Source organism: Lytechinus variegatus, chromosome 1, assembly GCF_018143015.1.
Source record: "Lytechinus variegatus isolate NC3 chromosome 1, Lvar_3.0, whole genome shotgun sequence".
NCBI lineage: Eukaryota > Metazoa > Echinodermata > Echinoidea > Temnopleuroida > Toxopneustidae > Lytechinus > Lytechinus variegatus.
In genome coordinates, this window is record NC_054740.1 from 57,934,445 (window position 1) to 57,954,414 (window position 19,970).

At 35.7% G+C, this 19,970-nt stretch overlaps 1 protein-coding gene across 1 annotated transcript; it reads left to right on the plus strand.

The window, feature by feature from the left end:
* Positions 1–9,733: 9,733 nt before the first annotated feature.
* Positions 9,734–17,575, plus strand: LOC121418119 (very-long-chain (3R)-3-hydroxyacyl-CoA dehydratase 2-like). Its single transcript, XM_041611825.1, has 6 exons — positions 9,734–9,877; positions 11,440–11,557; positions 13,214–13,321; positions 13,874–14,035; positions 14,828–14,966; positions 17,083–17,575. Exons 1-6 carry the CDS (start codon positions 9,777–9,779, stop codon positions 17,160–17,162), a joined length of 708 nt encoding a protein of 235 aa, XP_041467759.1. The 5' UTR covers positions 9,734–9,776; the 3' UTR covers positions 17,163–17,575.
* The last annotated feature ends 2,395 nt before the right edge of the window (positions 17,576–19,970 follow it).

The following is a 19,970-nucleotide window of genomic DNA, read 5'->3' on the forward strand; positions in this document are numbered from 1 at the left end:
GTATGGGCTGTATTCTAACAAGGGAAATAATGATTGCATAAATTCAGTCTTTCCTCATGTATTCGCTTGTATGAAGTGTCAAATAGTTCCAAGAATGTAATCCATGATTTGACCCCTCATATAATTTGTAAGATCATTACTTTTGTAAGAGAGTTTCATTATGCAATTAAATTGAAAATGATTATGTACCAGTATAGAGTCATGTACCTAAATGTCTAACATTTTGAACTTTTTAAGTAAATTTTAAAGGTTGAAGATGAATATAAAAGTTAAACCTTTCCAATCTAGAATATATTAAACTTATTTTTTCTGATATAATATCTATTTCATTACACTATTTACTTAGTTATATATTATCATCTTTGTTTCTGTTGTGTTATTTCTGTTGTGTTATCACATATTTGCTTCAAGAAATATGAATTGTATATCAATGAAATTGCCATATTACTACCATTGCATTTCTTGAAATAATTGTTGACACACGAAAAAAGTTTGATGAAGTGAAGTAATTTCATTTTGTTGTAATATATTCTGTAACAAAACTATGTGCCCTTTCAGGATTAATATCACTAACATCAAACATTTCTCCAATCCTCCAAAAGTTTCATTGGTTGCCAATCTGGAAGCATGTAGAATTTAAAATACTTCTTCTCACTTGGAAAGATTTTAATGGTATGGCACCAGAATATTTACAAGACCTTCTCACGCCTCATACACCAGCTCGTACCCTGGGATTATCACACCAGCATCTTCTTAAGACTCCCAAAACACGTTTAGCATATAGTGCACAAGCTTTTCTGCCTCAGCACCTAATCTCTGGAATAATTTGCTGTTGAATTTATGAATGACATCATCATTGGAAACCTTCAAATCTAAACCGAAGTTTGATCTTTTCTGACAATATTGGAACTTTGACACTCATCCAAACTCTCTCACTTTTTTCTTCTTATGCCCTTGGAATAGAATATTTCTAGATAGAAGCCAATTTGCCAATTTTATTATTAATGCTACATGTCACCCTTTGTGGGGTTGTTACAAACATGTACACTCAGTTTTATTTGTTTTGTTTGGAATATAAATTATTTATGTATTTATATATGGATAGTTTTGAATAATTCTTTTTTCTCTCTTTCTCTTAAGATATTTATATAATATTGACTGGCCTTGAGGGAGATACCAAATATATTTCCCAAACTAGTCTCATATTGCCCCGAGTCGAAGACAAGGGCAATATGGGTCTAGTGAGGGAAATATTTTGGGTATCTCCCGAAAGTAAAGCTTGTCAATATTATTATTATTACCTGTTACCTCTTTCTGGTACGTTAAATTAACATATTGATAGATTATATAACTAAATATTGTTGGACTTACCTTGGTCAAGCCTCTAGTGTCAATTCTGCACTTTACCATTATGACGTACTTACAAGCGCTCGGATCCAGCGTTGTCTTTATTATGACGTATATTGTTGGTGCACGGATCCTCATGAAGCGTATCTCTATACGCACCCACAAATGCGCTGGGGATTGATGAGCTCGGAATATGGATATTATGGACCGCTAATTATTGTACGTAGGTGCAGTAGGAAAATTACTCTTTTCGGGGAGGAGGAGTGTACGAATATAATGGTCACTCGTCATTCAGCTGATCCCTGACCGAGCCATTGTGACGTAGTTTATGTTGAGTTAATCAGTTGGACAGACAAAATATGCGTTTATATCATGTCTCCAAAATGCCTCATTCAGGTAATAATTTATTTTATGTGCTCTTTGAGGTCCTGTGAAATATTTCAAAATTTTGTATTTGGGGTTTAATGTTAAATAATTGCAACATAAAATGTACTCAAAGACCTTTGAAATCAGTATTTGATCTTCATGGAGTCATTGTAGATTTTTAATATTCAATAAAGTTATATGTAGTTAAATGACCTTGGTGAAGTTTATAATTCGGAAAGCACATTCAGCAATCGTTATCTTGTATTGTTTATGTTTGTAAATATAAAATAAACATACATGTTTATATAAAATAGAAAAAGTCTGCTTCGGCATATGGAATAAAGTAATCACAAATAGTTTAGAAAATGCCATAGAAATCAAATCATAGATTTTAAAAGGAGCATAGCTCTGAAAAATGAAAGGTAAAAGTACCAATATATATATATATTATCTTCTAGGAACTATCAATATCAAGTGCAATTTATAACTTCTTATTCTGGTTTATTCTTTATTTTGTAGTTTGTTTATAACTGATATAAAAAGTTGAAATTCTTACTTTTAATGACAACTCTTTTTTATTTAGCTCTCACCTGGCCTCCTGGGCCCAGTCTTACAAAGAGTTGTGATTGATCCGATCAATGGCAACTATGGAAAGCCAGCAAAGTCAACATCTAAAATGCATGTTTGTTTGAAAAAAAAAGATATGAATGTATTAATTGATTGATTTCTTGACAATTAGGTGTGTTCTCCTTTGTTTACATAGGACATTTTTGAAAATTTCCTGTAGAAAAAATTATGACACTGATGGATTTCCATAGCGTTACGATTGATCCGATCAACCATAACTCTATAAGACGGCCCAGGATAGCAGAGAGAGAAAGCGAGAGAGACTGAAGGTGTTGCCTTTCTGTAATCAAGTATCAGTGAATATCCTTTGTGAGTTACTGGTCACATGACCAAGGTCAAAGTTTGTTTAGGTAAATGAACACAGTATTTTATCATCATATGAATGGAGCTTTTGGTGAATTATTATTCAATAGTTGTTTTCAAAGTCAGCACTTGTGCTATATTGAATTGCATAATGCAGCCAGGAATGCCAGAGGCACTCCACTTGTATGAGATAGTATCACATACTGAGGCAACTCGGCGCTCAACATGTGAAGTTACAAATAAAAACTTTAAAAGTCCTTATATTTTGTTATTCTTTTCTAATTTTTTTTTTCCAAACTTTCATCGGTATGTTTCTTTTTTATGCTTATATTAAAAACAAGCTGATATCAGAATGAGTTTCCCCTTCAACTGTTATAAAACTTACATGGTATAATTTGTGTTCAGCACTTCTATCAGTGGGTGTTATTAATCTCCAATTTGATTATTGTCTTTTGATCTATTATCAGTTTGATTGAAGTGCCATTTAGTCCAGTTATCCCCTGGATGTGAGGTTAATTTTTCCAGGCCCATTTGGTGTTCGACCAAGGAGGTTTATAATGAGATGGAGCAACAGCATACAGAATCCCTTCGAACAAGGTTCAAAGCCTCCAGTAGACAGTGTAGGCATGTTTCCAGACTGTCGAGAAAGTATCGACTTTACTGCAAGCTCATTTTATGGCTTACGTCTTTCCTTATAGCGAATTATGTTATTTTTCTCAAAGTATCTTGTATAATACACAGAAATCCAAAGGAGCATTTCAAAACATACATTTCACACAACAAAATCTGCTGAGGCAAAGAATTTGACTCTATAAATGATTTTTTAAAGTGAACTGAAAGTCAAGAATGATTGATTGTGAAAATATTGAATTTACATGTTTTTTGTAATCTTCTTATACTACTGTATAGCAATAAGATGTACACACTTTGTATAAATGATTGTTAAACATAGACAAGATTTAGGTTTTGTACAATTCAGTGTAAAAATTGATATACATTTATTGTTAATAAAGTGTGTGTATATATATTTATACACCAAAAAAAAGGAATGAATAATGTCTTCGGGTGTTCTAATTTCAGTGGTGTAAACTATTATGATTTTGTTCATTTACCACTTTGAAAAATGAGTTTTATTACTTCTATTGTGTAACTATACTCCTCTCAAATGCTTATGGTTGATGTTAGTTTTGATTGTGATGATGTGTTACAACATATTTGGTAACTACGACTTTGGGTAAAATAAATTGTTACCTATGCCTGACGGGATCTATTGTTACCAAAATGTGCAGTTATAACGTGATGTGTGCCTGTACATTCCGGTAGCATGCCAAAGTAAACAGCAATTTCATCCATAAGACACATTCTTCAGGAGCCACTTCATCTAAATGCCTGGGGGGGGGGGGGAGTCAAGTGTATTACTGTACACATGCGTGACTAAATAATTTCCAAACACCCCCTAAACTAGTTTTTCTCTGTGTGCAAAATAACCCCCTAAACAAGCTTTTCACGGCTTCGTTTACACATTTTGGCCCTTAAACAGATTCTCGCTAGAATATGACCCCTAAATAAACAAATGTTGTAAAATCGGGAAGAGCCCGAACAATTTTCAGAAACAATTTGGCTGGTCTTTAAAAATAGATTTTTTGGGGAAAATCATCCCCTAAATACACCCCACGATTGACCATTGACCAGTCTTTCAAATCTGTTGTTTGTTCTTGTTTTGCTTTTGCATTTGCAACAAATGGCAAGCGAGATCGAAATTATTTCATGAAAACAATTACGTTTTCAATTTTGAGATCTGAAGAGAAAATGATTGCAGATTTTCTATCTCACTAAGAAAGTCAGTCGTGTTACAGAAAGGGCGAATGTGTTTGTGTGGGTGTGTGTGTGTGTGAGGGAGGGGGTAGTATGAGAGGCAAGAATCGAGGGGTGTGTATATATGCACACCTGTTATTCATACGCGATTGCATAGATTTATGCACCATTAGACCAAATGGGCATTGACATTTATTATTTGACACATGTCAAAATTATGACAAAATTCGTCTACTTTGTTAATTGATAAATGGTTGCTAGTCATCATATCAATTGCAATTTAAATCCCCTATAACAACAACTTTATTTGTAATAGAAAATAAATTATCAACATTTTGTTCGAGTTTGTTGAAGAAATAATTATGTTACATCACAGGATTTTTTTTCTATAATACTCCCAACAAAGAATGGAACTGCTTTGGTGCCTTTTTATTTCTAACCACATAAATATTCACATTCTAAATCTTCTCGTCTTACGTAAGATATGTTATTTTTAATGTAGCACCCAACTTGATCCTCTCCCCCTCCCCCCTACAGTTGACTTGTTTACCCACAAATTAGTATATCTATAGGCATACAATCGATTTCTTTCCAACATGTATTGTCATTTAACCATGTTTGAGATACGCTGAACAAATAATTATAGATATCACTGGCGTAAATCCGGGGGGGGATGGGGGGATATATCCCCCCCCCCACTTTTTACGGAAGAAATAAAAAAAATCACAAGAGATAATTGTTTTATTGGTGAAAATTCTTCCTAAAATACCGCTTAACAAATAAAACAATATTATTGAATCATAAAATGCAAATAAAGAGCCAGTTCACCATTTCCAAACGAAATACTTAAGTCCTTATTATAAAATTGAAGAGAAACACCAGTTTCTTCCAATTTATCAATGTGGGGTTTTGGGGGAAGGGGTTAAGATGGAATGTCAAAAAATGTTGAATGTAATCTCTAATAAAACCATTAAACCGTCATGGGGTAAAAAAGATAATAATATCGGAGGGGTATTTGACATATGGACATACAGTGGCGTAACTACAGGGGGGCATGTGGGGCACATCACCCCCCCCAAAAAAAAAGGGGGGAAGGAGAAATGAGGGAGAAAGGAAGAGAAACGTAGTGGGAAAGAAGAAAATATTCATTATGATGTTATATTATAATTATATTATGTTGCATTACATAAGAAACATTTTTATCATAACTTTATGAAACATAATTTGCCCAGGGCCTACGTCTTCATTGTTTCTGGTGCTCACATTGTCTGTTTAACGAGATATATAATCCTGTTGTACTAAAACATCCTGTTTTCAAGTCAATATAAACCAAATATATTTCCTAGCACTTTAGTTATCATTTTTTTATGCAGTGACATATGCTTCTTTTACATGACTCAAAAAGTGATTGCCCCATGTTAAGGTCTTCGTATATAAACATTTCCTGTCCGTGATTACGTTCGCATTAGTCGATTGGTGAGATATGTCTGCTCATCATGAATTCCTAATATCAGTCCTTAAAATGTCCCTTCTTCTGATCTGAATATCAAAAATGTTCAACCCGCGCTTCGCGCTCGCAGCATTTGGTTAAGGAAATCCGTATATAGTCCTATTTAATTCCTACAAAGAAACCTTAGAATGCCCCACTTCAGGTCTGAATTATCTAAATTTTCAGCACGCGCTTCGCGCTCGGAATATTTGATTAGTGAGATGCGTATGATAATCATGATTGCAATGACTACAAAAAGTGTTTCATGTGTTCAGATGTAATTCTAATAAAATCAGCAAGCGCTTGGCACTCGCATTAGATGACTATGGTATTATGCTTCTTATATTAATATGTGCTATTTTAATTCCCTTTTCATGTGGAAAGTCAACACATGTTGTTTTCCCTGTGTCTTTATGATTGCCATCTTCATTACAATCCCGACTGCATCGTTTTCCATAATGTCACAAAATGGTAAAATTTGTAACAACATCTCTGGCACTGCCAATATACAAATCCTTCTGGTGGCTGGTTATACATAGTGAAATGTTATCACATTTAATATGAACCCATATCCCACAATTTGTACATGCATGCAAGGGCTTTTTTTCTTTTGATAATGATAATTAATAATAATACATGAGATTTGCATAGCGCACTTTTCATCTTAATTAGATACTCAAGACGCTTCAGAACAGAAAACACATTGATACTTTATTCCCATATTTTTTATGAGGATATAAGAGTCGATACCTATAAGAAAAGTATACAGAGTTGCTCATGATTGAGCAGAACTATTACTTAAGTCTTAGAAAGTGCAATAACTATAGATTAAAAACTAAACAACGTCACGATAGTGACAGGAGGCCTCTCTAGTTCATCATCCAGATTACGTAAGCCACTTTCATCTTTGATGACTCTGTTTATTGTCTTGCCGTTTGATGCTTGGAGTTTTACAATCACTTTATGCTTACATATATCTTAAAGATTGTTTGAATATTTGAATTCAGGAATGATGTCTTCGACAACCGCGTAGCGGAAGCTGAATATTCAGCACTGACATGAGGCATATAGATGGATCTCGCCGAAACAAAATTTTGAGACTCGAATTGACAGATAAATGATTTGTGCATACCTTAAAAACACGATGTTTTAAGCCCCTAGTAATAATGTTTCACTCAGTTTTCGTATTTATTATTTTTTTTTTTTACATTAAATGAATCCCCAAATGAATCTACCTCCCTTATCTTTTGTGTTTTTTTCTGTTCTCAAGCGGTGCGGTTCCGCAGACTACTTTTGGACAGGGGCGGCGGAGCGAAGTTGAAAAGGGGAAAACTGGGGGGGGGGGGAAAGTCACACTTTCTTTCGAAAAGGGCACTATCTTATAACAAATATGCTTATCTACCCCACTCCAGGGGCGGCAATCCGGGGGGGGGGGGGTGGCCGGGGGACTCAGTGCTCCCATTTTTTGAAGCATTGAACGAAATTCCTTTTAACTCACTAAAATTCACCCTCGATCGCGAACGTGGACTGCCCCTTTTACCTGAGGAGGACCCCCTTTTAGGTGTGTTCAAGTGCCCTTTCTAGACTAAGTGTCAATTTATACAAATAATGGTCCCACTCCAAATTTTTACCAAAAATATGCCCACCACAGACGGTGTGCCATTTTAGCATGAGAAGAACCCGTTTTATATGTGAACAAGTGCAGCATTAATTGCTTTCTTGTGAGTGCCCTTTCTCGAATCAGTACCACTTTTTGCTGAAAAAAGGGTGCAACTCACGAAAGTGTTCTGTTTCCCTTTCATTGCCTTTTGATAGGTACACTTTTTCATATTATAAATGTCTCTTATTACCAGTGTTGAAGTGCCTTGATCCTCGGCCTTGACCTTAAAGCCTACATTTTCAAAGCCTAAACTTTGCCTTGGACTTTCAAGCCTTGGCCTTGAGGATTTTGAGCCTTGAAATTTCAGGGCATTTTCAAGGCAATGAGATACTTACATGACTTAGAAATGATGCGCTCCTTTTCCTTTCATTTTCTTTCTTTTCCTCAATTTATCTTGGTGTTTGAACTTTTTTGGCGGGCATGGCCAAAGCTCCATATTTGTATTAATGATTTAGAAAAGAAAGAGAGAAAGAGAAAAGAGAGATACACACAAAATGGATATTTGATTGCTTTGATTTTATTCATATATATATATTTACATTCTTTTCAACATAACATGATATTCATATTTGTATAATCATTTATATTATAAACATGATTGGAGCATGAAGCTCTATGAGCTTGAGAATGATGTTCCATGAGAAAAAAATACAGAGATCCCGGGGGGCCACTTACATTGACGAGTGGATACCATGCGCGACCAAAAAAACACGTAAAAAGGATGTCTTTTTCGCGATAGGGCACGTTACGTACGTAACGTGATAAGGGTGTCAAAAACACCAAAATAATGAAAAAAGGGTATCTATTTCGCTAGGAAAATTACGTGTTTAGGGTCGAATTTGCGGGGATGATAAAACAAAATTAATATGTTTTATAAAGGATGTCCTTTTTGCCCCAACACTTCGTGTTTAGAGTCCGATTTGAGCGACGTGTAGAACAGGGGTGGGGTCGTACTAAACCAAATAAGGTAGAGCCGACGACCGAAGGACCCGTAACAATAAAAAATTCCTGTACTTGTTTAGGGGTTCATTTCAGGGAATATTTGTCAAGAGTATCGTTTAATTCGTATCCAATACTTGTTAAGGGTAAGGTTTCACACGCCAATACTTGTTAAGGGATGCTTTTTCAGAACATGGAAATCACGTATTTAGGGTGCTTTTTGAGACCCCATGGTCGCGCATGGTATCCACTCGTGAATGGAAGTGGCCCCCCCGGGGACAGAGATACATTGAGGGACGAGGTGTCATGCACAGTAGGCTATAGTTGCATGCCGGCCTTAATGTAATCTATTCAATTAATAATTGATAGGTTGTTAGGCAGCATCTCTTCTAATTTTGTATTTGTGTTTTAGTGTAGTGTCTCAGATTGAGAAGAAAAAAAACAATGTTTACTTGTAAATATGACAGTGAAGTTTTGATTACAATATGGTTCAATTAAAGGAAGACCAGTTAAGGATATATTTGGAGAAAGGGAGACTTTATGCTGTGTTTTCAAATTATTCTTCTTTGTGATTTCATAATCACGTGAATAACCATATAGGTGTCGATCCTGGGGGAATATATTCCATTTCCGAGGGGGGGGGGGGGGGGGCGGGGGAACGGGGCTGTATCATCCCATATACGTATATCCCGTATGCGGTATATCTGCACTTGATGCCGCGATGGATTCGTCCTTACTGATTGTGAAGTTTTGTAATTTAACACAGTATACACCCCCATCTCCAAAGAAAAAGAAATATGGCATGCCAGTGTCATTGACACTGGCATGTAGATGACCATGGACCCGTAAAGTTTTATAACCAAGAAAAAGGAAGAAAAATCAAGAAAAGGCGGAGGGGGTGAACGGGTGAACTTTATTTTTCATGAAATATGGCTAAATTCGATCACTTTCACTGGCAGCTTTCTAAAGATAGATTTCGGTGAATTCATTCATCCACATTTTGTACGTGCTTTTCTTTTATTGTTATTCCCCTAGCTATGTACAGTGTAAAATTGAAATGCCTTGGCCTTTGCCTTCAATTTGGGCCAACATTGACCTACGTAGGTATTTGCCCGTAGCTGGCGTTAGATGTTAATCAAAAATTCAGCAGGCCAGGCGCTGAGGCCGATACGAGGCCGCCGAGGTTACCTTATTTTCCAGCAGACCAGCGCAGAGTTAGCTGTTAGAGGTATGTCGGCCGAGAACTCAACCCTAAAATCAGCCGGGAAAAACAAGGTTTCTGGCCTAGCAACAGCGTATCTTGTCTTGTACAATGTAGTCCTCTGTGCAGGGTAATGTACCAAATCAAATGTATGAAATTTATTTTCTAAACAGCTAAATGAATATGTAATTTTAGGAAAACATGTCTCAACTCGGATTAGGTTGTCATCAAAATCAAATGAATATACCGTAATATCGTGTGCTGTAACCCAGGGAGCCCCGGCCCGCGAAGCTAGGGTCGAAGACTAGACCTGGGCCTATTCATCGCACGAAAGGGTCTTTCCAAGGACCGTCTTTCGTGTCGCCCATCTTTTATGATGCGCTGTATTCGGGATATTTCTGAAATATATGATGAAGAAATAAAATTTGTTAGCTAGCAATAGTAGCATTTAAAATCAATTTGTATTGTATACAATTTCATCATTCATGATCACATTTTATAACCAAAAATTTTGTTTACTGTTCTTTATTTTAACAGATGAATGAAATATGTTTGCAGGTAGGCCTAATTTATTAATTTAAAATGCGTTTCACATGGCGCATCATAATAAATGGGCGACACAAAAGATGGTTCTTGACCCTTTCGTGCAATCGGCCCAGGACTCGTCCATGTACTTTAGGCAGACATGGGCGTTCTCTAAAATGGGGTAGAATGGGGTCGCAATAGCACCCCAAATAAAAGGGGGAAAATAAATTAGGCTCTTACCTTGATGATATGGATGAAGGTCTATCATCATGACACAGAATCCTGACATCGATGCACACACTGGACCCACAAAAAAAGGGGGGGGGGGGGTAATCGACCACTAAAGTGGTAGGTATGCGCCGCGGGCGAATAAAAAAACTGGAGGATTTGGAGCGGGCCTAATTGTGAAATTAGTCATAATAAGATCCAGGGGGGGGAGGGAATGGGCACTTCCATTGACAAGTGGATACCATGCGTGACCATGGAGTCTCGAAAAGCACGTACCCTAAACAAGTATTTTCCATATTCTGAAAATGCACCCCTTAACAACCCTTATTAGCAAGTATTGGAAACATAACGATATCCTTGGCCTTGGCAAGTATTCTCTGAATTGAACCCCTAAACAATTGCATTGATGTTTTGATTATGTCACAGACATCGATGGTCGTCGGTTTTAATCTTTTCCTCCCACACCTCGCGCAAATCGGTCTCTAAACACATAGTACTTTCAGTTCGAATTTCAGGGCAAATGATTAAGGGTCTTTATGTGGGGGTATTCGTTAAAATGCCATCATAACTTAAGTTTGAAAGTTTATTGATCTGGTTCATGAAACATGGATGGTTAATCAAGCACATGTATCACTTTAATATTGTCTTGCATGAGTCTTGGGTCACGTAATCATCATCACTGGTCATTTTGGGCCAATGAACATATTGCATTATCATATGAATGGTTTGTGTTTTAACAACTTACCAATTCAGCACTGCTGCTTTATTGAATTCCATAATGCAGGCTACATGTAGATTGCCAGAGGCTTTCCACTTGTTTTCTTAGGGAAAAGTGAACTGTTTGTTTTTCTCCCCCCATCCATACTCAAGACTGCTTAAAACAAAATATCTTGATACCTGCTTGACTAATTCTTTGCTATGTTACTCTGTATGTATTAGATGGCTGTCTGTAGGTGCAATGGGGGTACGTTACTATCTCCAAGAAGGTACCAATGTGGGTCTCTATGATGCCATTGAACTACCCCTCAAGGCCTTTCAGACAGCTGCCATTCTTGAGGTAAGTCTACTCATATCAAGCTCCCTCAATACCCAATTGCAAGTTATGCAAGGCTCCGCATTTAACTTTTTTTGGTGGTGGTGGCCTGTTCCAGCCACCAAAACCTTCATATAAAATTTTGTGGTGGCCGATATTCAAGTTAAGTGGCCCGAAAAAAATAAAGGAAAATATTGATAATGAATAAAACAAACTTCTAATCTGTATGAAAATCATAGATCATAAGTCAGAAAAAATTGGAACCAGCGGGATTTTTTTCTGACTTATGATTTATGATTTTCATACAGATCGAGCATACTGATCTTATGATTTTCATTACAGATCGAGCATACTGATCTTAAACAAATAGGAGTAATGCCGAAAATTTGTTAGCCTAGTTCTGGTGACAGAACTTTTACGGTGTCGGCTTCAAAATCCTGGAATGACCTGCCACTAATAATTAGACAGTCTCCATCATTAGCAATCTTCAAAAAGTCATTAAAAACTCATCTCTTTCATACTTTGTAATTTTTTTTTATATATTACATCTTATCAATTCATTGTAAGCGCTTTGGGCCTAATGGGAAAAGCGCAGTACAAATAATAAGTAATAATAATAGGTACACATAATTTAGTGTATATGATACTAGCATAGTTCCCAGGAATTCTTTTGATTTTGAGGTCAAAGTGAAGCCGCCACCTTCCACTTTTCTTGCTTGACCAATAACTACATTTTCTGTGTTACAGGCGGGCATATCATGTGCTCGCCTTAGTAACACTCTTGTTAAGTAGGGGAAGGCGGGGTAAGTTGTGACAGTTTTTGCTTTTTGCATGTTAGAATAGATATGATTAATAATCTTGTCGAAATAAGTACCTTGCCTTGAAATTTAACTCTTCTGAAATATATTCCACCTATATATAACTTTCTATCCCCACACTGAAAGTCATTGTGACCTTTGAAAAAAGCAATGTCAAATGGCTCAACTTGCCCCATATATGGGGTAAGTTTGAGCCACCTTCTGGGGTAAGTTGAGCCACAAAAACTTATGTACAAAATGTATGAAGGGAGAACCAGCATGTAAATTTTTTGTTAAAAGTCTTTTCATCTGCTAATTCTCTATAAATACTAACATCCTTTAAAAGGAAAAGAGCAGCCATGTAAATTTACTCCTTTCAGCCAGCATTTCAATCAATTTTTATGGTTTGTTTGTTTTTTAAGATACATTACCATAGGAATTACCATGGCTCAACTTGCCCCATGCTGTTTGGCTCAACTTACCCCAGTCCGAACTCAGTGCGATAATTTTGTATCCACACATTTATTATGCATCCATCATATAAAATACTATGAAAAGAATGAAGATCCATACCTGGACTAATGTTGTTATCATATCTTTATTATATTTAAAGACGTGTGTGTTTATAAAGCACTTATCTATTTCACACTCTTTTTTACTTTTTTTGATGAAATTCATATTTTTCCCTCTAAAAAACTACTTTTTGTTTCAAAGTTGAAAACAATATGGTGGGGTTAGGGGTTATGCTATGGGTCATCAATACATGACACCACCACAATGTCTGACTCATTCATTATTGGCCTCGGGCTGGTGGCTCAACTTGCCCCTATGCTCAACTTACCCCGCCTTCCCCTACATGTGTTTGATTGTCTTCTGAATGCAGGTTGTCCATTGCCTAATTGGAATCGTGCCATCCTCGGCGGTTCTAACTGCATTTCAGGTGACATCCCGTCTGGTCATTCTGTGGCCTGTCACCCATAGTGTAATAGAGGTAAGATAATTGTAGTGCTCACACCTCTTATGAGATTTCTTTTCATGAGAATTTAAGTATTTGATCGATGTGTACATTCTATGTACCTGCAGGTATGACCCAAAAATTGTGAAGGCTCACTTGTTGATTTTTAATGATTTAAAAAAAAAGTATAGTACCATGATAGCAATATCATATGATATGATGTGGTGCATCATTGTATGGATGTTTACCAATCTTAAGGATTTTGCTTGATGCCAAGCTCTAACAACTTCCTATTTGAGGCTTTTCAGGCTTTACATTGTACCGCACATGTGTGGAGCAAAGTCCCACACATTTAGTTTTGAGCCCCTGAAAACTTTAATTATCAGGCTTTTTTCTTGACTATCTAGTGAATAAGAACTGACAGGCATCCCTGATATTAGATATTACTAGACCAATTTAGATCAATTTTAAGCAAAGTATCCCCTAGCTGCCACCATTGCTTGTCATAAACTTTAAACGTTGTAAATCTCAAAAGGCGATGGACTCCTGTTAACCTGTTTTTATTTCTTCTTAAAAAAAAATCTGCAGGTTCAGAATGAGAAGAGTATTATTCTGTATGTAATGGCTTGGACCATTACTGAAGTGATACGCTATGCATTCTATGTCTTTGCCCTGCTCAACCGTCTACCATACGTGCTAATGTGGCTACGATATACCCTCTTCATTGTCCTTTACCCCATTGGTGTAACAGTGAGTATATAATAATATAGTGTAATCATATGCTTTTTTAATGCCTCACTAATTTAGACATGTAGACATGTGTAAGTGTATTATGCAAGTTCTGAATACTGTCTGAAGTCAATTGTATTAGAAATGAATGTATACACAATACACGCTATACCTTCATTTATTTGTATCTACTTGGACTTATATGAAACAACTGTGAATGTACTAATGATAATTACCTACCGTAAATGCAGTCAAACAGTACATGAGGTGGAGAAAATGTGTGTTCATTGTTGCAACGATAGTTTGTACGCATAAGAAACAGAATCTAGTTTTGATTGAAAAGTATGTTTAGATTTGAAATATGTTACTTCAATAAACTGCCTTTGGCATGTTTGTAAACACCAGCTAATCAAATCCAAAACTATTAATGTGCCAGTATATAGTTTCTTATTGAAAGGTGCTACTAAAGGAAATAAAAAAATTTGTAATATCTTAATTATGGCAAGGCAGAATCTAATGTTATACGCTGATTAGCTAAGAGTCCTCAATTTTTACAATAAGTCTGTTCAGTTCATTTATTTATGAAAAATCACATACAAAAACAACACATATTTCATATATCCACACAAGATAGGAAGACAAAGCCTACAATGTAAGTTATTAACATTAGGATAGACAAACATTTTATTGTTTACATTGCGAAGATGATGCGGGATGAAGTTTTCACGGCACAGACGATTCAAGATGAATTCATGCTTTTTGTAAACAATAACATGACTAGTGAAATAATTGAATTGATTGAATCTTGTTCAGGGTGAGCTGTGGACTATCTACCTTGCATTACCATACGTGAAGAGCACAGGACTCTATTCTCTAGAGTTACCAAACGACTACAACATTTCCTTTGATTACTACAGCGTCCTTATCTTCCTCATGATTCTCTATATTCCAAGTAAGTTGAATGAATGTCAATGTTTTACAGACATTCAAATGACTGTTAACACAAAATACCTTGTCAAATTTTGGTAAACTTTTAAACTATTTGGGAAAAAGTGACTTAGAATTGCTTTTAACTGACCAAATATGTCCTTAACCGTCACACCATATCTATAAAAATATTATGGCTTATATTTTAAAGTGTGCTTTAACTTCATTAGATTAGATATGTTAGAGTTTAACTCTTGTGTTGAAATTATGAGAAGCCCCCCCCACAAAAAAATAAAAAAAATAATAAAAAATAAAAAAATAAAACATTAAATTTGCATTTACATTTTGTTTCCTATCTTGGCTCTTTCCTCATGCTTTAATGAGAACAACTTCAATAATCATTCCTGGTCAGTTTTGAATGATTTGAGTGTCGAATGAGCTGACAAATTGAACATGTACAGTTAGAGATACCTGTCACAACTGGCCATGATTAAACTACAAATCTAGACCAGAGATTTAACAGGTAATAGGTTTCAGTTCTAAGTCCATTCGTTGTAATACTGAAACTTTCTGTTGCTTGGATGAATGCAAACAAACTGCAAAATATAGCACGTCATGGAAAATTGCATAACGATATGTATGAGGCACCAATTAGCCCCCCCCCCACAAAGAAAATAAATTGTTGACAATTATAAGCTTAGGCCAATTAAAATTTGGGTAGGTAGGGCGGATTTTTTTTTGTCATTGTTGTTGCTTATATTTGCATACATGAAAGTAGCAATTCATAGCCATACATAAAGTGGCGTAGATAGCTCTTCATACCTTGGGAATGATCTGATGAGAGGGGTAGACCACAATATGCTCAAATAACTCCCCCCACATTCACACACTAATATAAATGGACACAGAATGAGCCAGAAATTGTTGAAATCTTGAAAGCAAAGAACATCTAGGGTTTTACCGCATTGCGATATTGATATTTACGCAATCGGAAAAAAAAAACCATAGGGTGGGCGACATTTTTAGGGTCCAGGCGGGTTACGCCAAGTAAAAATTTTTTGGGGCCTTATCTAGTTGCCTATTCAATGGCGCACTTTGTATCTAGATATATGTGAATTGGCTGGAGTATAATGGAGGGCCACAAACCAGGAGGTGAAATAACGACCAGATGGCTGCTGATTATTTCACTTATGATTTTCAGTGAATTGTCATATTGGAGCATCAAACCTCTTGGTGTGCAAAAAATATTTTTTTGTCATGTCCATGATGTTTCTATGTCAAGACACTTTAGTTTTAACTTCTTTGTATGTATCTTGAAATGCCTACATTTATCTCTTCACAGAATGCAAAGGCTCTCTTCTTGTTATCAATCTACATTTAGTAACTGATGAAATTTAGCCATCTGATTGGCAAGAGAAATTTTCTTAAAGGACAAGTCCACCCCAACCAAAAGTTGATTCAAATGAAAAGAAAAAAATCCAACATGCATTACACTGAAAATTTCATCAAAATCAGATGTAAAATAAGAAAGTTATGACATTTCAAAGTTTTGCTAAATTTCACAAAACAGTTATATTCACATCCTTGTAGGTATGCAAATGAGGAGACTGATGACATCACTCACTATTTCATTTGTATTTTATGATATGAAATATTCCAATTTTCTCCCTGTTGTCGTGTGAACAACTATAGATTCCTCCCTGAACATGTGTAATTAGCATTGTTTAATACTATATGTTTCAATCAAGTTGGTCCTTATTGTCAAATCTGTAAAGAATAAAATATTGTTTGATTCAAACAATAAAAAACAAGAAATAGTGAGTGATGGACATCAATGACTGTCTCATATGCATGTCACTGAGTACCGGTAGTGCATATCTCTGTTTTGTGAAAAATAGTGAAACTTTAAAATGTCATAAGTGATAACTTTCTTGTTTTACATCAGATTTTGATGAAATTTTCAGCATAACGATTGTTTGATTTTTCTCTATTTATTCAAATCAACATTTTTCTGGGGTGGACTTGACCTAAAGGAATTCTAGATGCTCATACAGACTCCAGTGAATCAAGATACAATTGAAAGTATACATGTATATATGGATTTTGATTATTGCTTGCATTTCCATTTTTTTCCCCCGCAGTTTTCCCAAGGCTGTATTCACACATGCTGAGACAGAGGAAGAAAATGCTTGGCGGCGTCCCGGGCACCAAGAGAGATTAACCCCACCCTCACACTTTATTTGTTTTCTACATTTGTAATTTCTGTTGATTCTGATGCAGTTTGAGCTAGAATGAATTCTATGAATAGACCATTGATATCAATAAATAGATATAGCTACAATGCAGATATTTCCTGCTATTTTGGGTAATGGGGGCAATTGTAAAATGAAAATATCGGGATATTGTTTTTCTCATTTATATCATTAGTCAGTAGGCCTGGGAGTAAACATCGATTAATCAATCGCTATTCGATGAGCAAAGTTTTTACTAATCAAATGTTCGGCAGGACCCAATTGGACATTTTGGATAACTCGAATACTCGCAAGTAGTAAAAAATGACAAGATAACAATGATAACAATTAATTCTAAAATATCTGATACAGGTTTGGAAATGATGTTACCGAGGCAATTTATTAAAAAGAGAAATAATCAAATGGTAAAGATTATATTGGTCCCATGCTCATTTAATAGTCAGTATTACTTGTAGTAAGGATTTATAATAGTAGAGTACCACATGAAATTATTTTTCACATACAAAGGTTTATAATTTTAGGCAACTCACATTGAATGAGCTCAACTTGCCATGTCTTTATTGATAGTGGATTGAAAAGGTAGAGAGAATTAGAATGAGAGAAAGAGAGGGGTATATTAGAATCCTTTTCACTATATATTGAATATAATGAATACAAATTTTTTTTAAATTAGAACTGCTGGATATTTTCATGAAAGTGCTGTATTCGAATTTTACAGATTACTTAATTGCCAAATTTGCTCATTATTACAGATTCCGGCATTGCCAGTTATTTAATATTTAGAAGGAAATCTGATAGATATGAGATTTTTTGTTTCTGTCAACATAACATTGATGTTATGTGGCCTTTTGCTGTGTACACTATGCAAATTAATGGCTTTAAATGGAATAATATATAGCAAAGTCAATGTTGGCAGCTATTTTTTTCATGCATTTGGCTCATTGATCTATAATGCTCAGATAATGAATCTGAAATGCTAATATGAAGAACTTTCTGCCTAAATCTGCAATATTGGATAGAGTGTAATGAATGAAGTTTCCAGGGCTCTTGAGACTATCGGGGGCTAAATCGCCCCGTGCCCCTGTGTTATTTTTTCCTTGCATCACTGTTCTGGGAGGAGGGGAGCTCAACCAAGGATTATTGGATTTGTCAGGGTGCCGATGGGGGTCATCAAGTAAAGTTGTCTACCATTGAGAGTTGCCCTTGACCATCTCAAACAATAATTGCTTGATAGACTCATGGCAGTCATATCATAAGGTGGTTTCAAACCGCCTCGATCACAAGAATCCCTGTTAAATTACGGGAACTTTTTTAGGCTAAAAAATACCCATTAATTATTCCTGCATTCACACCGCCACGAAACATACCTTTCGGGATAAGTTCCTGAAGTTACGAGCATGCGCAGTATGGTCTGTATAAGCAGGCAAGGCGCGAGATTCAAAATCACTAGCCCAGCAGCCACCCACGGCACCCATGCCCAACGACACGCTGGGTTAAAAGTTCCCGTAAATTGCTTTCACATCGCCCAAATACCTGCGACCTTGGAAAAATCCCTCGAAAGTTCTCGTAATTTCGCCAAGTACCTACTATTTAGCGGGTATTTTTTTTCGGGGAAATTACGCGTAGTTTGCTTTCACATTACCAAATTACCTGGTATTTTCTGATCGGGGTAAATTTCCCGATCAGAGAATACCTGGAACTGGCGAAATTCGAGGCGGTCTGAAACCACCTATAGACTACCAGATGTGTATTCAGAACTTAAAGGGGAAGTTCACCCTGAAGAAAACTTTGTTGCAAAAATAGCAGAAAAAATTTTAAAAAATATTGGTGAAGGTTTGAGGAAAATCCGTTAAAGTAAGAAAGTTATTAGAGTTCAAAATTTTGGATTTGTGACGTCATAAACGAGCAGCTGCCCCATGTGTTATCAATATAAAATGTATGAATTTCAAATTTTGTAAGGTTCCTGATGACTTAATTTTGTTTTCTTTTCATGATCGGGTGTGAAATGATCTGTCTATTGATATACAAAAGTTACAGTGGAAACCATTTTCAATTTTCTGAGAAAATGACATTTCATTGATTTTTTACCATTCGCTATGTAGGAATGCTGCTCGCATATGACGTCACAAATCAAATAATTGAAATTCTAATAACTTTTTAATTATTTGATGAATTTTTCTCAAACCTTCAGCAATATTTTTTATTATTTTTTCTGTTATTTTTACAATAAACTTTCTGTCAGGGTGAACTTCCCCTTTAAAGAACCATTATACCATTAATATTACTACAATAGGCACATGATCCTGAAGACTGCACGCACACACACACAATCTTTTTTTTTTGTATTCACTTTCCTTGTCAATGTATTCAATGGAATGGCAAGTATAACAAAATACTTTTTGTCTGTGTGGTAATAAGATCCTGCAACTCAATTATTTTGGAATATCACTCTTTTTTGTTTGTTCATGAATGGTAAATCTATTAATGCACCACTGTTTTCATGAAGAGGCACAACTGGCCAAAATCATGAAGAAATCCAGAAGTTAATTTTTTATATATTGAACTACACTGTTAAAAGCGCTTTGATCTCACAAAATTTTAGAGTCTAAGCCTCACTTAATTCTGTAACTTTAATACAACTGATGTTAATTCCTTAGCAAAGCAGAATAAGTAGTAAATAATTGATCGTTGAATACTTGTCCATGAAGGCATCCTGTTTTGTGTTCAAAGATGTCTTTATTGGAATTAATGTTATATGTTTAAGCACTTTATTGGAG